General features: G+C 54.0%; 1 protein-coding gene across 4 annotated transcripts; it reads right to left on the bottom strand.

Annotated features, from left to right (window-relative positions):
- Positions 1–1,972: 1,972 nt before the first annotated feature.
- IFFO1 (intermediate filament family orphan 1) lies at positions 1,973–21,524 on the bottom strand (the record flags this gene model as incomplete). 4 transcript variants are annotated; one of them, XM_080705348.1, is made up of 9 exons in its annotated part: positions 1,973–2,075; positions 5,220–5,350; positions 12,410–12,505; positions 12,702–12,822; positions 12,890–13,047; positions 13,968–14,108; positions 15,796–15,891; positions 15,978–16,038; positions 20,658–21,524. In XM_080705348.1, the coding sequence occupies 9 exons, from the start codon at positions 21,425–21,427 to the stop codon at positions 1,973–1,975; spliced, it is 1,677 nt and encodes a 558-aa protein (XP_080561474.1). The 4 variants fall into 4 exon arrangements, with proteins under 4 accessions (XP_080561474.1, XP_080561473.1, XP_080561472.1 ...); XM_080705347.1 differs by having other exon boundaries at positions 12,410–12,502; positions 20,658–21,427; XM_080705346.1 differs by having other exon boundaries at positions 12,410–12,502; positions 12,890–13,071; positions 20,658–21,427.
- Between the last annotated feature and the right edge of the window lie 447 nt (positions 21,525–21,971).

Below are 21,971 nucleotides of genomic sequence, written 5' to 3' on the forward strand. Positions count from 1 at the left end.
TAAAATCCACTGCACCCAGCCACCTTTGTCTGCTCTATCTTGTCCTAGGGTTGAGGGAAGCTGGGCTGGTATCTAGATGAAATGTGCTGTTAAGGGCACCTGTATTGGCTGGAATACAGAAGCATTCTGCCGCTGAGTTTTACTGCCCTCTTCAGGGCTGGGGATGGAACTCAGAGGCATCTGACCTCTGAGCTATACACCCCCAGCCTTATTTTGTATTTATTTTGAAACAGGGTCTTACTGAGTTGCAGAGGGCCGAGGCTGTCCACGAACAGTGATCCTCCAGTCTCGGCCTCCCAAATGCTGAGATTATAAAAAAAATTTTGTGTGTGGTACTCGGGAGGGGACCCAGGAACATTCTACCTTTGAGCTACACACCCAACCCTATTTTTTACTTGGAAATAGGGCCTAAGTTACAGAGCGCCTCACAAGTAGCTGAGGCTGCCCACAAACCTGTGATCCTCCTGGCTCAGCCTCCAAGCATTGGGATCACAAGGTGTGCCGCCACGCCCGGCTTCCTGGCTGGGTCTTATCAGAAGGCTGTTCTGTCTGGCAGGCCCAGGGAGGGTGGCATTCAAAAAGGAAGCCAGGGTGTCGAGCCGTGTGACTTTGACCGGCTGCCAGACCGTGACTGCAGCGCAGTAGGCCACCGTTGCGGAGTACAATCCAGACCTTGCTGCCACTCAGCTGGGCAGACAGCAAGTCATTTACCTTTGTACCTTTGTGTGTGCTTTTTTTTTTTTTCTTTTGCAGTACTGGGGATGGAACCCAAGGGCATTCTATCTCAGAGATACACCCCAGCCTTATTTTTATTTGCAAACCGGCTAAGTTGTGGAGGGCCTCACTCACCAAGTCCCTGAGGCTGTCCACAAACCTGCAATCCTCCTATCTCAGCCTCCCGAGTACTAGGATTACAAGCGTGTGTCACCATACCTAGCTGTGTGTGTAAAACAAGGCTGGGCATCACAATGCCAGCAGCTAAGGTCTTTAGATGAATTATGTAAAACAGTATGTGAAAGCATACCCTGAGCGTGATTGGCATTATTACTAAACATCAGTTGTGCGCACCCCTCGTGCACTGAGGAGGAGCGGGCAGTGCTGTGCTGAGTCGTCCTTCATCCTCAGGGAGGCTGCTGGGCCGGGCTCTGGTGCCTGCTGCTGAGGGCAGGTGGATCCTGACTACCTGTGCCTGGCTTTGCATGTCTGCGCTTGTAAAATGGAGGTGGAGTGCAGTACATACCCCAGGGTTAAGATCCTATAGTTAAGATCAAAGTGCTTGAAACAGTGACACAAAAGTGCTCCATAAATAATCGCCTCTTTCATTATTGTTACACATCCCGCTCAGCACAGCCCCCCTCACTGAGGTATTCAGAATCCATCTTCCTACTTTCTCCAAGCTTCTCCAAGTCAGCGACAGCTCAGCCTGTTGGTTCCGGTGAACAACAGACATGGGAGGCACATCTTCAGCTGATACTGGAGGAAACTTGAGACCCTGAGCAGGCGCACACACGCACACGTAGGCGCAGCACGCAGGCGGCTTCACCTTCCGCTCCGCCATTCACTCAGCAGCGGCCAGCCAAGCAGCGCTCCCCTCCCCTCAGGGTTCTGCTCCCGGGCCAGGGCACGAGGGCCCTTCGCACGTGGCGCCTCTGTGAGGAGCCACAGTCCGCAGGTGCACGGCCGAGCGCCCTGCCCATCCTTCCAGGAAGGGCAGCCGGTCCAGCCCTGTGCGGTGCACAAACTACTGGAAGCTTCCAGCTCAACCACTTCATACCAGTGCCTGGGCCAGTTAGCACCAGTACAAAATCACAGAGAGCAGGCCTAGGCCCAGGGATGGAGGACAGGTCCCGCACAGTGGAGGAGGAGACGCAGGAGGCCGCCGAGCCACCCAGGAAGGGCGGGCAGCCCAGCCGGGTCGGGCTTGGCCGGGTGAGCCGGGCAGGGGGCGCGGGAGCCCAGGCGGAGCTGGCCCCTATCTCATGGAGCTGTCAGATGAGACGTCGCGATCGGAGTCCTCAGCCTCGCCCGGCGGCGGTGGGTCGCTAGGCGGGACCGCAGTGAAAGCAGGAGACTTTCTAGAAAAGAACACCAGTTGTCACGGGGCAGGAGGGGCCTGGTGACCCCATCACCACACCTTGCTAAGCCAGGGTAGGTTAAGGGCAAGGAAGTGGGGAGGGGAATGAAGAGTCCTTTTCTGCACTGCCCTACGGGGGATGGCCCTGTTGTTATCCTGGGGGCTCTGCAACGCTCAGCTTAGAAATATCTGAAGTCACAGTACAGGAGATTCCACAGAGCCCGAGTTCACAGACCACAGGAGCCCGGCTTTATAGCTAGCTGTATTTTTTTTTCCTTTTTTTTTTTTTTCTGGTACTATGGAACTGAATCCAGGAGCACTCATTCTGAGCGACATCACCAAGCCTTTACTTTTTATTTTGAAACAGGGTCTTGCTAAGTTGCTGAGGCCGGCCTCAAACTTGAGATCCTCGGAGCCTGCCGAGGAGTTAGGCCGGTGCCGGGGCCAATGGCCGGCATCGGAGCCTGCTGTGAGGCAAGGCCACTACTGCGGCCTCCGAGGCCGGGATCGGAGCCAGCTGAGGGGTTAGGCTGGTGTCGGGGCCAGTGAGACCAGAATCGGGGCCTCCCATGAGGCAAGGCCGCTGCTTGAGCCAGCGAGGTCTGGATCAGTCCATAGGGTAGCCAGGCCACTACTGGGGCCGTCAAGAGTGGGATCGGTACTTGCAACGCGGCATGCACAGAGAAATATCACAGAAAATAAAAATCAGATGCTTCCCCTAATCAGCAATAACTAGGAGGAAAGGGGCAACAGGAAGTGGTTGAGCTATAGAAAGGGCCCTATAGTGAAGCAACTAATGTGACCAATCAGAGGGTATGGAATAGTGGAGGACGGAGCCTCTTTAAAACACAGGAGGTACATAAACAAATGTATCAAAGTTAATCACCATACAAGCATGGGATGGAGGGAGGGGGAGGAAATGGGATGGGGGCTGGAGGAGGGCTAATTGGATGATGTGTGCTTGTATATCCTCTCAAGTCTTGTACTCCAATGTGATTGATATATGACTACAATGCACCAATTAAAAAATAAATAATTTTTAAAAAAACCTTGAGATCCTCCTGTCTCCGCCTCCCAATTACTGGGGCTCCAGGCAAGTGCCACTGCACCTAGCTTTTTTTTTGTTGTTTTTTTGAAACAGCGTCTCACTATGTTGCTTGAACTGGCCTCAACCTTCTGGGCTCAAGTGATCCTCCTGCCTTGGCCTCCCAAGGCCCTAGGTCAGAGGCAGAGGCCACCACACTTGGCTTGTCTGTAGATTTTATGATCTTTAAAAATGTACTCTTCTGTTGGGGTATAACTTATACAAGGTCAAATGCACAAATCATGAAATCACGGCTCAGACTTTAAGTAAAAATGTGCCCGCTGTCCCCTGCCAGTTTGTTTTGTTTTTTGTTTTTGATTTTTGGTTTTTTTTGGTACTGGGATGGAACCCAAGGGCATTCTACCTCTGAGCTACTATTTTTATCCAGCCTATTTTTACCAGCCCTATTTTTATCCTTTACTTTGATAAAGGGGTCTCACTAAGTTGCAGAGGGCCTCACTAAGCAACTAAGGCTGGCTGTGAATGTAGAAGCCTCCTGTCTCAGCCTCCCAAATACTGGGATTACAAGCGTGTACCACCACACCCTGCTTTTTTTTTTTTTTTTTTTCAGTACTAGAGATTGAACACCCAGGAACATTCTAACTCTGAGCTACACCTCAGCCCTATTTTTTTTTTTTTTTTTTTTTTTTTGGTGATACTGGGGTTCTTGGAAACCCTTCTACCTCCGGCTACACTCCCAGACCTATTTTATATATTTATTTGGAAACAGGGTCTTTTTATCTGGAAACCTGCATGATCCTCCTGTCTCAGCCTCCCAAGCGCAGGGATTACAAGCATGCGCCACCATGCCTGGCTTCTCAGCCCTATTTTTTATTCTTTCTTCCTTTATTTTATTGTTTACTTTTATTTATTTATTTTGCGGGTCTGGGTATGGAACCCAAGGAATTCGACCTTTGAGCTACACTCCCTGCCCTGTTTTTTATTCTTTAATTTTTTATTTATTTATTTTGTGTGTGTGTGGGTCTGGGGATGGAACCCAGAGGCATTTGACCTCCGAGCTATACTCCCTGCCCAATTTTTTTTTTTTTTTTTTTTTGGTGGTACTGGGGTGGAACCCAGAGGCTTTCTACCTCCGAGCTATACTCCCAGACCTATTTTATATTTTATTTGGAAACAGGGTCTCACTAAGTTGCTGAGAGCCTCACTAAGTAGCTGAGGCTGGCTTCGAACCTGTGTGATCCTCCTGTCTCAGCCTCCCAAGCTCGGGGATTACAAGCGTGCGCCACCACACCCGGCTCCAATTTATTATTATTTTGAAACAGGGTCTCACTGAGTTGCAGAGGGCCTCACTAAGTAGCTGAGGCTGGCTGCAAACTGCAATCCCAGTTTCAGCCTCCGGCATGCTCGGATTACAAGTGTGTGCCACCACGCCTGGGTCTATTTTGAAGAAAGGCAGACTGCCACGTGCAGCGCCTCATTTGGATATGCTGGAGTCTCGGAAGCTTGACTACCCTAGGTTTTCCTACAGATGGACCTTGAGAGCTTGTTTGGAGGTTCTAACAGGGGAGCGCAACTATTCGTAAACCCTTGACCAAAGCCCGGTCCTCCTCCATTCGGGGAAGGTCGTCCTCTTCAACTGAGCGCAGAGTGGTAGGGAGGAAGGGGACACCCGCCTACCAGCCAGATCAGCTGAAATCAACCCTGGGAATCAATGAGGTGACAGATGTCGCAGCCAGATGGCCCTCATATCCTTAATTCTCTATTTTGAAACAGGGTCTCACAGTTGCAGAGGGCCTCACTAAGTAGTTGAGGCTGGCTGCGAACCACAATCCTGTCTCGGCCTCCACATGCTGGGATTACAAGTGTGCGCCACCACGCCGGGCCCCCTGCCAGTTTTTGAGCCACTTCTAACCATGGAAGCCCCGGAGCAGAGGACACTGGGAGGTCTCCTCCAACAGACGGCCCAGGGAGGAAAAGCTGTGGGTCAGGCCTGGTGACCCCCGAGGGCAGCCCCACCGCAAGGAGGGGTCTGGCGGGCTGCTCCACCGGAGGGCGGGTGGGGTGCAGGCTGTGAGCAGCCCACCTCCAGGCTGCGCTTACCGGTCTCCCGACTGGGTGATGAGGCGGCGGCAGGTCTCCATCTGCACGTCCAGGCCCCGCTTCATGCTGCACATCTCCATGTACTCGTGCAGGTGCCGGTTCATGTCATTCTTGGCCGTGGCCAGCTCCAGCTGCAACGGGCAGGGACACTGGGGTCACAGGGCACACCTGGGCGGCCGGGTCCCGGGTCCCCTGGCCTGGAGGCTGCCACGCCCAGAGCCAGGTGGAGCCAGGCCGGCAGACTTAAAAAGAAACCTGAAGCCGGGCGTGGCGGCGCACGCTTGTAATCCCAACATCTGGGAGGCTGAGACAGGGGGATCGGGGTTCACAGCTGGCCTCAGCTACTTAGTGAGGCTCTTTGCAACTCAGTGAGACCCTGTTCCAAAATAAAGAATCAAAAATAGGGCTGGGGGTGGAGCTCGGAGGTCAAATGCTCCTGGGTTCCATCCCTAGTACTGCAAAAAAAGAAAAGAAAAAGGAAAAGGAAAAACAAAGAACCCGAAACCGGGCGCGGTGGTGCACACTAACAATCCCAGCATTCGGGAGGCTGAGACAGGAGCATCGCAGGTTCACGGCCAGCCTCGGCGATTTAGTGGGGCCCTGTTTCAAAATAAAGAATAAAAGATAGGGCTGGGGATGTAGCTTGGAGGTAGAATTCCCTGAGTTCCATCCGCAGGACCACACACAAAAAAAAAAGAACCAAAAAAATCTGATGGATGCAGAAAGCAACACACCTACTACAATATCCTCTGGGATTCCAGGTTTGTTTGGTTTTGTTTTTCAGGCTAGAGATAGAAATCAGGGCTTCATGCACGCCAGCCAAGTGCTCCACCACTGAGCCACGCTCCCAGGTTTCCTGGGAATCTGTCTACAGCAAGGACACTGCTGGTGGCCAGGATTCTTTGTTTGTGTGTGGGATGGGGGACTGGTGATTAAACCCAGGGGTGCTCTACCGCTGAGCTACACTCCCTGCCTTATTTTTTTCTTTTCTTTTTTTTTTTTTTTTTTGAATCCAGGGACATTCTTCCTCCAAACTGTACCTCAGCCTTATTTTACTTTTATTTATTTTATTTGATTGTGGTACTAGGGATGAATCCAGGGGCATTCTACCTCCAAAATACACCCCCAGCCCTATTTTTGATTCTTTATTTGGAAACAGGGTCTCACTGAGTTGCAAAGGGCCTCACGAAGTAGCTGAGGCTGTCCTCCAACCAGGATCCTCCCATTTCAACCTCCCAAATGCTGGGATTACAAGTGTATGCCACCACACCTGGCTTATTCTTTTTTTTTTTTTTTTTAAAGTTCTAGGGATAGAATCCAGGGGCATTCTACCTCTGAGCTACACACCCTGCCCTATTTTTTATTCTTTACTTTGAAACAGGGCCTCACTAAGTAGCTGAGGCAGTTCGCGAACCACGATTCTCCAGTCTCAAACTCCCAAATGCTGGGATTACAAGCATGTACCACCATATCCGGCTCCTATTTTTTATTTATTTATTTTTTTTGGTACTGGGGATGGAACCTAGGGGCATTCTACCTCCGAGCTACACCTCCAGCCCTATTTTTTATTCTTTTTTTTTTTTTTTTTTTTTTTGGTGGTACTGGGGTGGAACCCAGAGGATTTCTACCTCCGGGCTATACTCCCAGACCTATTTTCTATTTTATTTGGAAACAGGGTCTCACTAAGTTGCTGAGGGCCTCGCTAAGTAGCTCAGGCTGGCTTCGGACCTATGTGATCCTCCTGTCGCAGCCCCTCAAGCACAGGGATTACAAGCGTGTGCCACCACGCCCGGCCATTCTTTATTTTTTGAAACAGGGTCTCACTGAGTTGCAAAGGGCTTCACAAAGTGGTTGAGGCTGGCTTCGAACCTGTGTGTGTGATCCTCCTGTCTCAGCCTCTCAAATACTGAGAATACAAGCGTGCACCACCACGCCCAGCATATTCTTTATTTTGAAGCAGGGTCTAAGTTGTGGAGAGCCTCACTAAGGAGCTGAGGCTTGCTGTGAACCTGCGATCCTCCTGACTCAGCGTCCCAAGTACTGAGATGACAAGCGTGTGCCACCATGCCCAGCTCTATTTTTTGTTTTGAAACAAGGTCTTGCTATGTTGCTGAGGCTGGCTTTGAACCTGCAGATCCTCCTGTCTCGGCCTCCCAAGTAGGGGGATTACAAGTGTGTGCCACTACACTTAGCTTATTTCTTATTTTGAAACAAGGTCTCACAGCTGGGCCTAGTGGCACAGGCCTATTATGTAATCCCAGTACTCGGGAGGCCATTACAGGAAGATCACAGGTTCAAAGCCAGCCTCAGCAACTCAGTGAGGCTCAAATCAACTTAGCCAAACCTTTTTTCCAAATAAAAAATAAGAAAGGCTGGGGGTACAGCTTGGAAGTAGAACGCTCCTGGGTTTCATCCCTAGCACCACAAAAGAAAGAAGGAGGAGGAGGAAAAAGAGAAAAAGGAGAAAGAGAAAGAGGAGAAGAAGAAGAGAGCTGGGCATGGTGGCACACGCTTGTAATCCCAGGACTTGAGAGGCTGAGAGTCAGGAAGGGCACAGGCTCAAAGAGAGACTCAGCAAGTGGTGAGACTCATCACCCCAGCAAGTCCATTTAAAAAACAGAGCCGGCGGGCGCGGTGGGCACGCCTGTCATCCCCGCGCTCGGGAGGCGGAGACAGGAGGGTCACGCAGGTTCGGAGCCAGCCGCACTGGCGTAAGAGACCCTGTTTCCAAATAAAAATATAAAATAGGTCTGGGAGTGTAGCCCGGAGGTAGAAGGGCCCTAGGTTCCATCCCCAATACCACAAAATAAAATAATAAAAAATAAAAAAACAGAGCTATAGACTGAACGTGGTGGCGCACACTTGTAATCCCTGTGCTTGGGAGGTGGAGACAGGAGGATCGTGCAGGTTCAAAGCCAGCCTCGCTGGCTTAAGAAACCCTGTTTCCAAATAAAAAATGTAAAAATAGGTCTGGGAGTATAGCCCGGAGGTAGAAGGGTTTCCAGGAACCCCAGTACCACCAAAAAAAAAAAAATTTTTTTTAAATAAAGAATAAAAAATAAGGCTGGGGGTGTAGCTTAGAGGTAGAACAGCCCTGGGTTCCATCCCCAGTACCAAAAAAATAAATAAACAGCTATGTAGTGTGGAGGTAAAAAGCCTCTGGGTTCAATCCCCAGCACCACAAAAAGAAGGAGGAAGAGGAGAAGGAAGAGGAGGAGGAATAGAAGAAAAGAAACAGGTATTTACTATGTTGTTGAGGGACTTGCTAAGACACTGAGGCTGGCCTTAAACCTGCAATCCTCCTGTCTCAGCCTCCCAAGTACAGGAATTATAGGCATGCCCTACCACAGCCAGCAAGTGGTCAGTGTTCTAAACTGCACAGGGCAGTGCCCTGGGACGGCCCGGCTTCCTCTGGGGGCTCCCCAGGGCTCAGCTCACCCCCATTCCCCTACAGTACTGGTCCCAGGTGACCTCCTTTGCTAATTTGTGAGTGTTGAGGGCTCATTTGGGGCAGTGCTGGGGATTGAACCCAGGGGTCTGTGTGTGCTAGGCAAGAGCTCTGCCGCTGCGCCAACTCCCAGCACCTGTGAGCGCCTCTGAGGGCTGCCAAAGGGTCTTGTCTCTCTACAGCACTCCCTCAGTGGGAGTTAACCAACTCTGTGAAGTGTCTATGAAACTCCAATTTTTTTTTTTTTTTTTTTTGGTACTGGGGATGGAGCCCAAGGGCATTCTACCTCCAAGCTATAACCCCCAGGTCTATTTTATTTTTGGGTTTTTTTTTTTGTTGTTGTTGTTGTTGTTGTTTGTTTTACGGTACTCAGGATGGAACCTAAGGACATTGTACCTCCAAGCTACAACCCCAGCCCTATTTTTTTAGTTTTTCAAACAGGGTCTCACTGAGTTGCAAAGGGCCTAAGTGGCTGAGGCTGTCCACGAATTGCAATCCTCCGGTCTCTGCCTCCCAAATGCTGGGATTACAAGCCTGCACCACCACGCCCAGCTTTTTTTCTCACTTATAAGGCATTCCCATATGCTAAAAGAAAGATTACAATATTGTTTGGTTATGGTGGCACAGCTTGTAATCCCAGTACTAGGGAGGCTGAGACAGGAGGATCATAGTTCATAGCCAGCCTCAGCTACTTAGTGAGGCCCTCGACAACTCAGTAGTGACACCCTGTTTCAAAATAAAGAATAAAAAAATATATATAGGAATAGGGGTGTGGCTCGGAGGTAGAATGCCCCTGGGTTCCATCCCCATTACCACACAAAAAAAAAAAGAAAGGAAGAAAGGAAGGAAGGAAGGAAGGAAGGAAGGAAGAAAGAAAGAAAGAAAAGTAAGAAAGAAAGACCATACTGAATGTCCTACTTTTTTTTCTTTTTTGGGGGGTACTGGGGATGAAACCCAAGGGCATTCTACCACTGAGCTACACCCCCCCTGCCCTATTTTTTATTTTTTATTTGGAAACAGGGTCTCTCTGAGTTGCAAAGGGCCTCACTAAGTAGCTGAGGCTGTTCACAAACCCAGATCCTCCCATCTCAGCCTCCTGAATGCTGGGATTACAAGTGTGTGCCACCACGCCCGGCTTCTGGAAGTCCTATTGAGATAAGAGGGGCCCTGACTTTAGAGTGTTCTGTGTGGAAAAGCGAGGGGCTGGGAATCCAGGGAAGCGAGGCTTCTTCCCAGAAGACTCCGAGGCAGCAGAGAGGCGGCCAGGCAGAAACAGATCTGGGCCAGAGACACTCCGGGCCTTTGTTTTGGGTACAAAGGCCAGAGGCCAGAGAAGCCAGAATCAAACTGCCCCCAATGATCTGCCTGACTGCCCGAGAGCAAAAAGAAAGAGGAGGAAAGGGCCCATGAAGAACGTGGTTTAGACAGAGGAGGCCACCCGTTACTAATCTGCGTTGGATGCAGAGAGGATGGGAACTGAAGAAAAAAAGAAATAGGGCACAGAGCCCGGTGTGGTGGTGCACGCCTGTCATCCCAGTACTTGGGAGCCTGAGACAGGAGGATCACAGGTTTGAGGCCAGCCTCAACTACTTAGTGACACTCTCAGCAACCTGGAGAGACCCTGTTTCAAAACAAAAACTTAAAAAAAGGGCTGGAGGAGTATAGCTTGAAAGTAGAATGGTCCTGGGTTTGATCTCAGGTACCACAAAATTTAAATAAATAAAAATTTTAAAAGCTGGGCATGGTGGCGCACGCTTGTAATCCCAGCATTTGGGAGGCTGAGACAGGAGGATTGCGGTTCAAGGACAGCCTCAGCTACTTAGTGAGGCCCTTTGCAACTCAGTGAGGCCCTACTTGAAAATAAAGAATAAGAACTGGGCGTGGTGGCGCACGCTTGTAATCCCCGCGCTTGGGAGGCTGAGACAGGAGGATCGCACAGGCCCGAAGCCAGCCTCAGCTACTTAGTGAGGCTCTCAGCAACTTAGTGAGACCCTGTTTCCAACAAAAATATAAAAAATAGGTCTGGGAGGATAGCCCGGAGGTAGAAAGCCTCTGGGTTCCACCCCAGTACCACCAAAAAAAAAAAAAAAGAAAAGAAAAAAGAAAAGAGTAAAAAAATAGGGCTAGGGGTGTAGCTAAGAGGTAGAATGCCCCTGGGTTTCATTCCTAGTACCAAAAAAAATTTTTTTAAAGAGCTGGGGGTGTTGCTTGGAGGTAGAATGCCTGGGGTTCAATCCCCAGCACCACATACACACACACAAAAAAAAAAAAAAAAAAAAAAAGAAAGAAAGAAAGAAAAGAAAAAAATGCAGACAGGGTGAGCACAATAGGAGCCACGCACTGGAAGGCCTGGAGAGGTGGTCGCTGGAAGTCTGTCTGTCAAGGGCCACACACTCGGGCGGAGACTTACGGGAGCCCCCCCCACCCCGGCTCCCGGGGAGCATCTTTTCTGTGTCTGCATGATCCCCAGTCCTGAAGGCCTGGCGTCTGAGCGAACGCACCAGCCCACCTGCTCCTCCCCAAGGTGCCTGGGCTCGGGATGAGAAAGGAGGCCGTCCGTGAGCTCGCGGGCTGCGCCGAGGAGGCAGGACCACCTCTGAGCGTCACAACCCCGACCAGGCGAGGGGCAACCAAACTGTCCACTAGGGCGTCCTCCCCGGAGCGGCTGCCCCAAGCTCTCCCGCTGCCCACGGGGAGGGGCGCTCAGATCCCCTTTCCCTCAACAAGTAACAGGCTCAGAGAGGACAGCTGGGAGGTAGAAAGTGAGAGCTAAGGTGTTTTTTTTTTCTTCTTCCTGGTACTGGGGATGGAACCCAGGGCATTCTACCTCTGGGCAACACCCCAGCCCTATTTCTTTCTTTTTTTTTTTTTTTTTTGGTGGTACTAGGGGTAGAACCTAGAGGCTTTCAACCTCCGGGCTATACTCTCAGACCTGTTTTATATTTTTTTATTTGGAAACAGGGTTTCACTAAGTAGCTGAGGCTGGCTTCGAACCTGAGTGATCCTCCTGTCTCAGCCTCCTAAGCGCGGGGATTACAAGCGTGCGCCACCACACCCGGATGCCCTATTTCTTTTAATTTTTATTTATTTATTTATTTTTTGTGGGTCTGGGTATGGAATCCAAGAGCATTTGAGCTCTGAGCTACACCCCTTGCCCTGTTTTTTATTCTTTATTTGGAAACAGGGTCTCACTAAGTTGTGAAGGACCTCACTAAGTAGCTGAGGCTGGCTGCAAACCATGATCCTCCTGTCTCAACCTCCCAAATGCTGGAATTACATGCCCAGCGCAGCCCTATTTTCAATTCTTTATTTTGAAACAGGCTCTCACTGAGCTGAAAAGGGCCTCACTAAGTAGCTGAGGCTGTCTGCAAACCACGATCCTCCTGTCTCAGCCTCCCAAATGCCAGGATTACAAGCGCGGCCACCAACCCAGGGGCATTCAACCTCCAGCCTACGCCCCTAACCCTTTTTACTTTTATTGTGAACAGAGTACTGCTAAGTTGCTGAAGGCATACCCAGGTTGCTGGGGCTGGCTTTGAACCTGTGATCCTTCTGTCTCAGCCTCCCAAGTACTGGGATGGCGGGGTGCAGCGGCACAGCTGGCAGAGCTGAGGTCTGAGCCCACATGTCTGCCCCCAGAAGTCACCTCCCCAGGGAAAGAGCTGGCCCTGGTCTCCAGGGTCCCATGGAGGGGTAAGCGCAGCCCGCTGTGACCGGGGAACAGGGCCCCTGGGCGCCTTACCTCTATTTGGTCAATGGTTTCCTGATACTCTTTCTCGCGGGTTTTGAACAGGGACTCGGTGTCTTTAATCACCTTCTCCAGACTGTCCTCCTGCTGCTGGAGGAGAAAGGGGAGCCAGGGAGGCCAGCCAGGGAGGGCCACGGCGGGAGAGAGAGAGGCTGTTAGAGGGAACGAGCCGGGGAGGCTGGAGGAAGAGGACACAGAGCAAAGACGAGGCACACAGGGGCCGAAGCGAGGCAGGCGGCGGGGAGGGCGGAGGGAGGGAGCGGCCGAGGCCGGGAGGGGTGGTTACCTCTCCCTGGGCCTCTGCAGCTGCCAGGGCATAGCCCGAGAAATCCTCCCAAAGCAGCAGGGTCTCCTCGGTCTCCTCCCAAGTCAGGCTGTCACAGTCGTCCTCAAAATCATATTCCCTCCTAGAGACAGGAAGGCCGCGTCAGGCCGGGCCGGGCGGGTGGGGGGGGCTCCGGCCTCGGCACTCACAGCTGGTTGAGCATGCGCTGCATCTCCTCGCTGATGCCCAGGGCGCCGCTCTCCTCCTCATCCCCCTGGGGCTGGCGGGGCCCGTCACTCTCCGACAGGGAGGTGTCCTCCTCCACCACGGCCTTGCGCTCCCGCTTCCGCCCCCCCATGGATGGGACCTTAATGGGAGACAAGTGCAGAGACTAGAGAGACGAGGCCGGGTGCGTGAGGAGAGAGGGCGGCAGGCGGGGGGCAGCGAGCGGGCAGCGGGCAGCGGGCAGGGGAGGGCGGACAGAGAAAAGACACGTTACACGACAAGAACAGAGTCACCGACACACAGGCAGACACACACAGAGGGCAGGGCAGAAGGCTGAGAAAGAAGAAATAGAGAAAATAGAGCCGTAAGGCAAGAGAAGAAATAGCTCGCTGTGAACACTTAAGCTGTGTCTACTGGCTAAGGAGGAATTGTTTCTTCTAAAAAGAAGGGAACAAAAGCCTTTCTGGTGAATTACGTGAACTAGAAAGGAGGTTCTGGGCTGGGGACATAGCTCAGTGGTAGAGCACTCGCCTATCTAGCACGCGCCGGGCTTGGTCCCCAGCACCACCGAGTGGAATTAAATTATGACGAGGTCAGGCTGTAAGGATGAGGAGTCAGGAGTATTTACACAGGAGAACTTGACTTACACCCAGGTCTGGAAGGCCAGCGGGAGAGGGGAGGGGTAGAAACGAAGTAAAGATAAAAACAGGGCAAAGAGCAAAGAAACAGAAAGGGGAGAAGTGTGTGCGAGGCGCCCCTGGGAACGCCCGGTGGCCAAGGGCCGGGGGCTCGGGGTCTGGGGCCGTGACAGTAACAAGCATGTTTGAGATCAAACTAACCAGCTTCTTCTACGGAGAAAGCGAGAAAGATGAGAGGGAGAGAGGAGAGAAGCAGACAGGAGAGAGAGGGAGGGAGACGGCGTTAGAGACAGCGCCCGACACTCGTCCCGAGGCCGCTTCTCACCCCAGCCCAGCAGGTCCGAGGAGGCGGCAGGCCGTGCTCCAGGCCGCCGCGGCCTCTCTGCCTGCCCACCCTCGCCCAGGGCTGGGCCGCCGGCCTCACCTGGAACATCTGGAGCACGTCCTCGCAGTTGCGCTGCTGGGCCAGGTCGCACAGCTTGGCAGTGATGTCGATGCGGCGGCAGATGTCCATGTCCACCTTCATGGCCTTCTCCTGGATCTTGGTGTCCAGCTCCGACAGGTTCTGTGCGAGGACCACGGGGAGCCGTGAGGAGGCGCCTGGTACCCCACTGCCCCACCACCACCTCCCCCTCCAGGCAGTTCCTGGCCCTGCCAACAGCCCTTTTCTGGGGCCTCCCCACTCCAGTGACTGGCTCCCTGGACAGATGGGAGCCCTGTGGGCACAGCTGAAGCCCGGGACAGGCGGGCTCCCTGGAACCAACAGCAGTCTTTACCCTCCTAGAATCTCAGTTTCCAGAGAGGAAGGAGACCACCGGGCATTAGGAAGTGGAAAACGTGCTGGGCAGAGTGGGGCACACCTGTAACCCAGCAACCTGGAAGGCTGCAGGAGGACTGCAAGTTCAAGGCCAGCCTGTAAAACCTTTTCTTTTTCTTTTGCAGTACTGGGGATGGAACCCAGGGACATTCGACCTCTGAGCTACACCCTCAGCCCTATTTTTTATATTTTATTTTGAAACAAGGTCTCACTGAGTTGCAAAGGGCCTTACTAAGTAGCTGAGACTGTCCACAAACCGTAATGCTCCTGTCTCAGCCTCCCGGATGCTGTGATTACAATCGTGGGCCACCACGCCCCGCTATGTGAAAACTTTTCTCAAGTTAAAAATAAAAAAGGGTGGAGCCGGGCGTGGTGGCGCACGCTTGTAGTCCCCGCGCTTGGGAGGCTGAGACAGGAGAATTGCACAGGTTCAAAGCCAGCCTCAGCTACTTAGTGAGGCTTTCAGCAACTTAGTGAGACCCTGTTGCCAAATAAAATATTAAAAAAAGGCCTGGGAGCATAGCCTGGAGGTAGAAAGCCTCTGGGTTCCACCCCCAATACCACCAAAAAAAAAAAAAAAAAAAGGGTGGGAATGGGGCTGTAGCTCAGGGCAGAGCACTTGCCTAGCGTGTGTGAGGCCCTGAGTTTAATCCCCAGCACCACAAATAAGTAAATAAGAGTTGGTAGTATAGCTCAGTGACAGAGGGCTTGCCTAGCATGAGTAAGGCCTTGGGTTTTAGCCTTAGGACTGAAAAAAAAAAAGGGGAAAAGAAAGAAAAGAGTAGAGAAAGTACTGCAATACTGATGACAACGGCTCGGACTTACTTAGCACTAACCATGCACACTGCCCGGAGCACTATAATCCTCACGATGACCCTACGAAGGACGCGCCTTTATCTTCCCCTTCCTCAGATGGCACTACAGAGGCTGAAGAGGACATGGAGGGGGAGGGACTGGCCCCAGGCCACCCTGCTAGCAGGTGCACAGCCACCAGAAGCCAGGCGGCCGGGCCCCAGGGGCTGTGCTCACTGCCTAACAGACCAGACACGCGGAGGCCACGCTGCCTCCATGACAGGACACAGCCTTCTGTGCGTGCGTGCGTGCGTGCGCTGCGCTGCTGGCAACTGAGCCGGGGCATTCTACCTCTGTGCTACACCCCCTCCAGCTCTTTTTATTTTGCAACAGGCTCTTGGTAAATTGCTAAGGCTGGCCTTGAACCTGCAATCCTCCTCCTGTCTCAGCCTCCCAAGCACTGGGATTACAGATGTGTGCCACCATGTCCAGCTTCTCTGTCTCTTGAATTAGGAGGTGGCCAGGGGAAATATAAAATGCAGAGGGCCAGCAAGGGGCGAGGAGGCGGTCAACAGGGCAGAGGCAGGCGGAGCCAGGAAGGCCACGGGAGATCAGGGGCCCCAGCACGAGGGGCTGAACTCACGTTACTCATGAGCCCCTTGAAGACCACCAGCTCGGCTTTCAGCTGCTCCACCTTCATGGCCAGCTCCTCTTGGCAGGCGTCGGCCTCCTGGGCTTCCTACCGTAGGAGGAAATGTTGGCGTGAGTGCCCTGCCCACGCAAGGAGTGGAGCGACCGGAAGGCAGGGGGCGGGGCGGCCCTCACCTCCTGCAGCTCATTCACTCGCTCCTGCAGCTGGATCCGCGCCGTGTACTCCTCTTCCCACCTGACGGATGTCGGGAAGAGGGAGAGACCATGTCCAGGGCCCTCCCGCCCCTGCCGCTCCCTGGCGCACCTCTCTGGCTGGGGCCTCTGACCCCGGGTCTGGCTCCCTAGATGGGGGTTTGCTGGGGACAGGAATGCCTGCAGACAACTGGTGGCCAGCTGCAGCTGTCGGGTGGCTCCACGCTTCCTGGCAAAGGCCAAGTCCACCAGCTGCCTTCCCGGAACCCCCGGGCAGTGCACCAGGAACTATATTTAAGAGCAACTGCAGCCACGCTGGCCCTCGGCAGTGCCCGTCCCACTCCACCAGCTGTGCGGCGGCCTCATCGCCCCCCTCCTGCCCACACCAGACCACCAGGCCCACCCGGCCGGTCCCCCACCTTCAGCGGCACAGATCCGGTCTCCTGCTCCTGCCTGCACCCGAACAGAGCTCGACTAGCCTGCTCCCTGCCTCCTGGGGAACCATTTAAACCTGCGAAAGTATCTGCAGGACACAGGCCGTATCAGCAGAGATGCTCGGGAGCCTGGGGGACACCCAAGGCTTTCCCCACCCAGAGCCCTCGCAGGGACGTCAGAAGCTGGCGATTACTAGGCACCCAAACCAGGGCTCCTCACTAGCAGGGAGCCTGAGAGTCGACAGTCTTTCCTGTGACCCACACTCCAGAGAGAAGCCCCCGAGGAGCCAGCAAGACACTGAGGGCCACAGGGCTGGGCACGAGGGGCACCGCCCAGGGCCAGGCATATCCCACTGCATCACTGGGGGGGGGGGCGCTCAGGACTGGCCCCACAAGATTGGCTGGAAGGACAGCACATCTCAGACCCTGTTCATATAAGCTCCTGCCACTCTGGAACCCCAGAGAACTGCTCTGTAGCCAGGACCAAGCCCCTTTGCCCCTTCCCCCATCTCTGCGGCTCTCCTAGCCTCCCTGATCCCATGTCTTCTTGCTGGCCGAGTTCCTCCCTCACAGCCGCACTGCAGCACTCCTAATAATAACTCCTGCCTCACCTCGGCTGCCCCTCCCAGCTGGGCTGGCAGAGGAGACAGCCCGCCAGCTGCCACCCTGCGGGCTCCCACACAGCCCAGCTCCTGGCCCTCCTTGCGCCTGCCAGTCCCTTCCCAGCCAGCCCCCCGCAGGCCCCCTCTCTGCTCTGGCGCCCAAGGGCTCTCGTGGCATGAGGCTATGTATTCTCTCAGATAACACTCCCATCTTCTTTGGGCCTGGTTTCTTCCTCTGCAACATGAAGGCCTGGGATATGGCACACCATGTCCCAGGAGCCCAGGAGTCCCTGGAGGAAGCCAGCAAGAGACAGGGGCAGTCACCCTGGACAAAATGCATAGGGGAGGGCAGGAAGTCCTGTCTGACAGTGTGCTCAGCAAACTCAGGTGAAAACAAAGAAGTTAATTAAAGGTGAAGATGAATGAACTCTTACAGAGCAAATAATCTGAGAGCCGGGTGTGGTGGCACAGGCTTGTAATCCCAGCGCTTGGGAGGCTGAGACAGGAGGATTGCGGTTTGCAGACAGCCTCAGCTACTACTTAGTGAGGCCCTTTGCAACTCAGTGAGACCCTGTTTTAAAATAAAGAATAAGCCAGGCGTGGTGGCACACGCTTGTGATCCCCGCGCTGGGGAGGCTGAGGCAGGAGGATCACACAGGTTCGAAGCCAGCCTCAGCTACTTAGCGAGGCCCTCAGCAACTTAATGAGACCCTGTTTCCAAATAAAATATAAAAATAGGTCTGGGAGGATAGCCCGGAGGTAGAAAGCCCCTGGTTTCCACCCCAGGCACTACAAAAATAAAATAAAATAAAGAATAAAAAATAGGACTGGGGGTGTAGCTCAGTGGTAGAATGTCCCTCGGTTCCATACCCAGTATCGAAAATTAATAATAATAATAATAATAAGTCTGAAAACAAAGCACCAGAAAGCTCACTGGGACGCTGCTCGCTTCCCAGTCAGACTTTTTTGCCTCCATTCAAAATAGCATATGAGCAATTTCTGCGTGTCTTGCATTGAGCAAACACCTCTCCTGTGAATAAATTGTATCCTGGGACTGAAGAGACAGAGAAAGCAGGGTCATTCCTATAAGGGAAAAACCGAGGCTTTTACAGCGAAAGTGGGGCCTCATAACAGAAGGCAGGGAAGAGTTGAAACCAGAAGCCTCGGCTCCTTCCCGGTTCAGTACTCAAGCTAGCCTGGTTCAGTACTCAAGCTAGTCTGTTCAGTACTCAAGCTAGCCCGGTTCAGTACTCAAGCTAGTCCGGTTCAGTACTCAAGCTAGCCCGGTTCAGTACTCAAGCTAGCCCGGTTCAGTACTCAAGCTAGCCTGGTTCAGTACTCAAGCTAGTCTGTTCAGTACTCAAGCTAGCCCGGTTCAGTACTCAAGCTAGCCCGGTTCAGTACTCAAGCTAGCCCGGTTCAGTAATCAAGCTAGCCTGGTTCAGTACTCAAGCTAGTCTGTTCAGTACTCAAGCTAGCCCGGTTCAGTACTCAAGCTAGCCCGGTTCAGTACTCAAGCTAGCCCGGTTCAGTACTCAAGCTAGTCTGTTCAGTACTCAAGCTAGCCTGGTTCAGTACTCAAGCTAGTCTGTTCAGTACTCAAGCTAGCCCGGTTCAGTACTCAAGCTAGCCCGGTTCAGTACTCAAGCTAGTCTGTTCAGTACTCAAGCTAGCCCGGTTCAGTACTCAAGCTAGCCCGGTTCAGTACTCAAGCTAGTCTGTTCAGTACTCAAGCTAGCCCGGTTCAGTACTCAAGCTAGCCTGGTTCAGTACTCAAGCTAGTCTGTTCAGTACTCAAGCTAGCCCGGTTCAGTACTCAAGCTAGCCCGGTTCAGTACTCAAGCTAGCCTGGTTCAGTACTCAAGCTAGCCTGGTTCAGTACTCAAGCTAGTCTGTTCAGTACTCAAGCTAGCCCGGTTCAGTACTCAAGCTAGCCCGGTTCAGTACTCAAGCTAGCCCGGTTCAGTACTCAAGCTAGCCTGGTTCAGTACTCAAGCTAGTCTGTTCAGTACTCAAGCTAGCCCGGTTCAGTACTCAAGCTAGCCCGGTTCAGTACTCAAGCTAGCCCGGTTCAGTACTCAAGCTAGCCCGGTTCAGTACTCAAGCTAGCCTCGTGCCTTCCACATGGAAGCAGGAGAGGGGCGGTGTTGCTCTAAGAGACCAGAATCAGGGAGGGGACAGGGGACGGGGTGGAAGGATGAGCCCTGCGCTGTCACCATACTCGGCCCACTAGAGGCATGCACAGCAGCGAGATGAGCTAATCCATCGCCGCGGAATAACTCTTTGCTGCCCTGGACAGCTGGGCCAAGGACAAACACTCTTTCAGTTAAGAAAAAAAAAAAAGAAAGAAAGAAAAGAAAAGAAACAAACAAACCCGGGAGAGCAGTTGTTCCTGTGGTCAGGGGTTATTCCAGAACTGTGTCCTGCAGCTGACTCCACTAATTAGCTCCTACAGGGGCAGGCTGGTTTGGGGTGGCCCCTGGATGATGGTTTTAGGACAACTAAAACTCCCTAGGATAGTTATAACATGGGCCATAACTAAAGCCAGCTCAGGGACAGGCCAGCCTCAGAAAGCCTGCTGGAACGGAAGCTGGTAGCCTCTAGCAGGCTCCCTGAAGGTCGCCCCCCAACCCAGTGACCATCTCCAGGACATCTGGCCCATCCTCACCCACTGCTAAACCACACACCAGTTCCTGCTGCGCTGAGCTGCACAGGTGGACCGGGGTGGCCCACAGACCTGGATGCCACCTCCTTCCTTCCTCCTACCAGGGCGCTGCTCTGCCCGAGCTCTGGGTGGATCGGCCTGGCTACCAATCATCTGAGGAACCCACTTGGATCGCAGCCGAAACACTGGCATGGCGTCCTCCCCTGGCTCCCTATGGACCCCGCTGGGGCAGGTTCCTCTCAGAAAGCCAAATCTTCATCTGCAGAGCACACGGGCCACCCCGGGCTGCGTTACAGCCTTAGGGTGTGTCCATATTTCTAACTTTTTCTTTCTTGGTCCCGGTGCTGGCTCAGCTCAGGCTCCTGCCGGGGTCCCCTCCTCTTGTCCTAGGGAATCCCCTTTACTCTTTGTGCCCCCAACCTTTTCCAAACCTATTCCAAGCCAGGCCGCCTTGAGGACCTGGAGCCTTTCATGTGGGGGCCTGGCTCCCATGGGCCTTCTGTGGGGAAACTCTGGGCTGGGATGGGATCACTCAGTGCAACCCCTCGGCTCCCGCACTACCCTCCAGGTTCACTTAATTGAGCCTCTCTTCAAAGCCGTTTCCTTTACCTCCTCCTTTTGATCAGCTAGCGGAGCCTCTGTCCTCCACCCAAGGCCTGAGGCTGGTAGGACAACCAGTGCCCGCGCCACTCATGTCCCCGCCACACCTCGCAAACCCCACAGTTAACACTGCGGCCTGCAGGAGACAGGGAGGCAGTCGGAAGAACAGATGAATCCCCAGTGCTCTGCTCCCACTACGCTTCCCGTCATGGGGCTGACTTCTGCATTCTCTGGACTCCTGTATCCAATTTCTTCCAAGCTCCTCCTTACGCAGCAAGAACTTCCCTCTTTCTTCTCTTTACCCTAACCCTCGGGCCTCGCTGCCAACTCCCAGGCCTGTCCCCACCTTCCCGGGCCCTACCTCCGCTTGTATTCGTCCCGCTCCCGCTTCACTTTGGCCAGCACGTTGTAGAGGGCGCGGATCTCGGGGGTGATGGTGTCGATCTGAACGCCCACACCGTCAGGGTGCACCCACGACAGGCCCGGCCCTTGCACCAGCGTGGGCTCCAGTCCCGGCCCGAGCCGGCGGGCGTGCGAGAAGGACCAGATGGTGCCGGGCATGAAGCGGGCGGACGAGGAGAAGGCGGTGGAGGCGGAGGCGGAGGCGGAGGCGGAGGCGGACGAGGGCGCCAGGGCGCCGGCGGGCGAGCGCGCGGGCGAGCCCAGCACCCGCGCCGCCGGGGCGCAGACGGCGGCCGGCCGGGCGCTCAGCGGCAGCCCCAGGGGCCGGATGGGGCTCACGAAGCCGGTCTGCACGGCCTGGTCGCGGCGAGCCAGGCCCCGCCGGCCCTGCTTACCCTCCTCCAGCGCCTGCTGCAGCTGCTTCTCCAGCAGCCGGTTCCGGCGCTCCAGCTCGTGCACCTTCGCCAGGAAGCAGCGGAAGCGGAGGTTCAGGGTCTTGAGCACATTGATGTTGGAGCCCAGGTCGTTGCGCAGAGCCATGGCGGCAGGGGGCGCCGGGCCCGGCCCTGGCGGAGAGTAGGCGGCGGGGCCGGCCGGGGCGAGCGGCGCCGGGCCCAAGTCCCCGCCCCCAGTGAAGTGTTCGCCTCCCAGCGGGTCCCCCAGGGGCCCCGCCAGGCCCTGCTGCTCCTGCTGTAAGAGGAAGAGGTTGGGGCCGAATAACGGATTCATGGCTGCGCCTTCTGCTGGGAGATGGAGACGGCGCTGCAGCGGGGATGGAGGGCGAGCGAGGACAGCCAATGAGGCGCCCGCGGAACACGGGCGACCAATCAGACAGCGGAGCTGGGGTCAGGGGGGCGGGGAGAAAGCAAACCAATGAGAAGGCCTGGGCGGAGAGGCTGAGCCTGGGACCTCTGGAGGGATCGGAGGACCTGGGTCGCCCTCACCTGGCAGCTCCTCCCTCGCGGGCATTCAGGGGTGGGAATAAAACCCAGGACACCAAGTATTCTGTGGGTGCTGACGACAGAAAACCCAGCTTTCCTACCCCGTTGCCTTCCTATCCCCAAGTGCCCTCTGACTCTATAGCTCTCCTTCGCCGAGGATGACTATGGAATGGAGAACCCTGAGACTTCCCTTCAGGGGACCTCTGCCCCACAACCTCTCACCAGCTGCAAGTACCCAGTCCCCTCAAAAACACACACAATGGAAAGAGGTGGCAAAATGTGTATTAAACTCATGAGTATGCACAGAAGGGAAGACATCCTCGCAGAGGCAA

The sequence above is a fragment of the Muscardinus avellanarius genome, assembly GCF_963383645.1.
Source record: "Muscardinus avellanarius genome assembly, chromosome: 11".
Taxonomy (NCBI): domain Eukaryota; kingdom Metazoa; phylum Chordata; class Mammalia; order Rodentia; family Gliridae; genus Muscardinus; species Muscardinus avellanarius.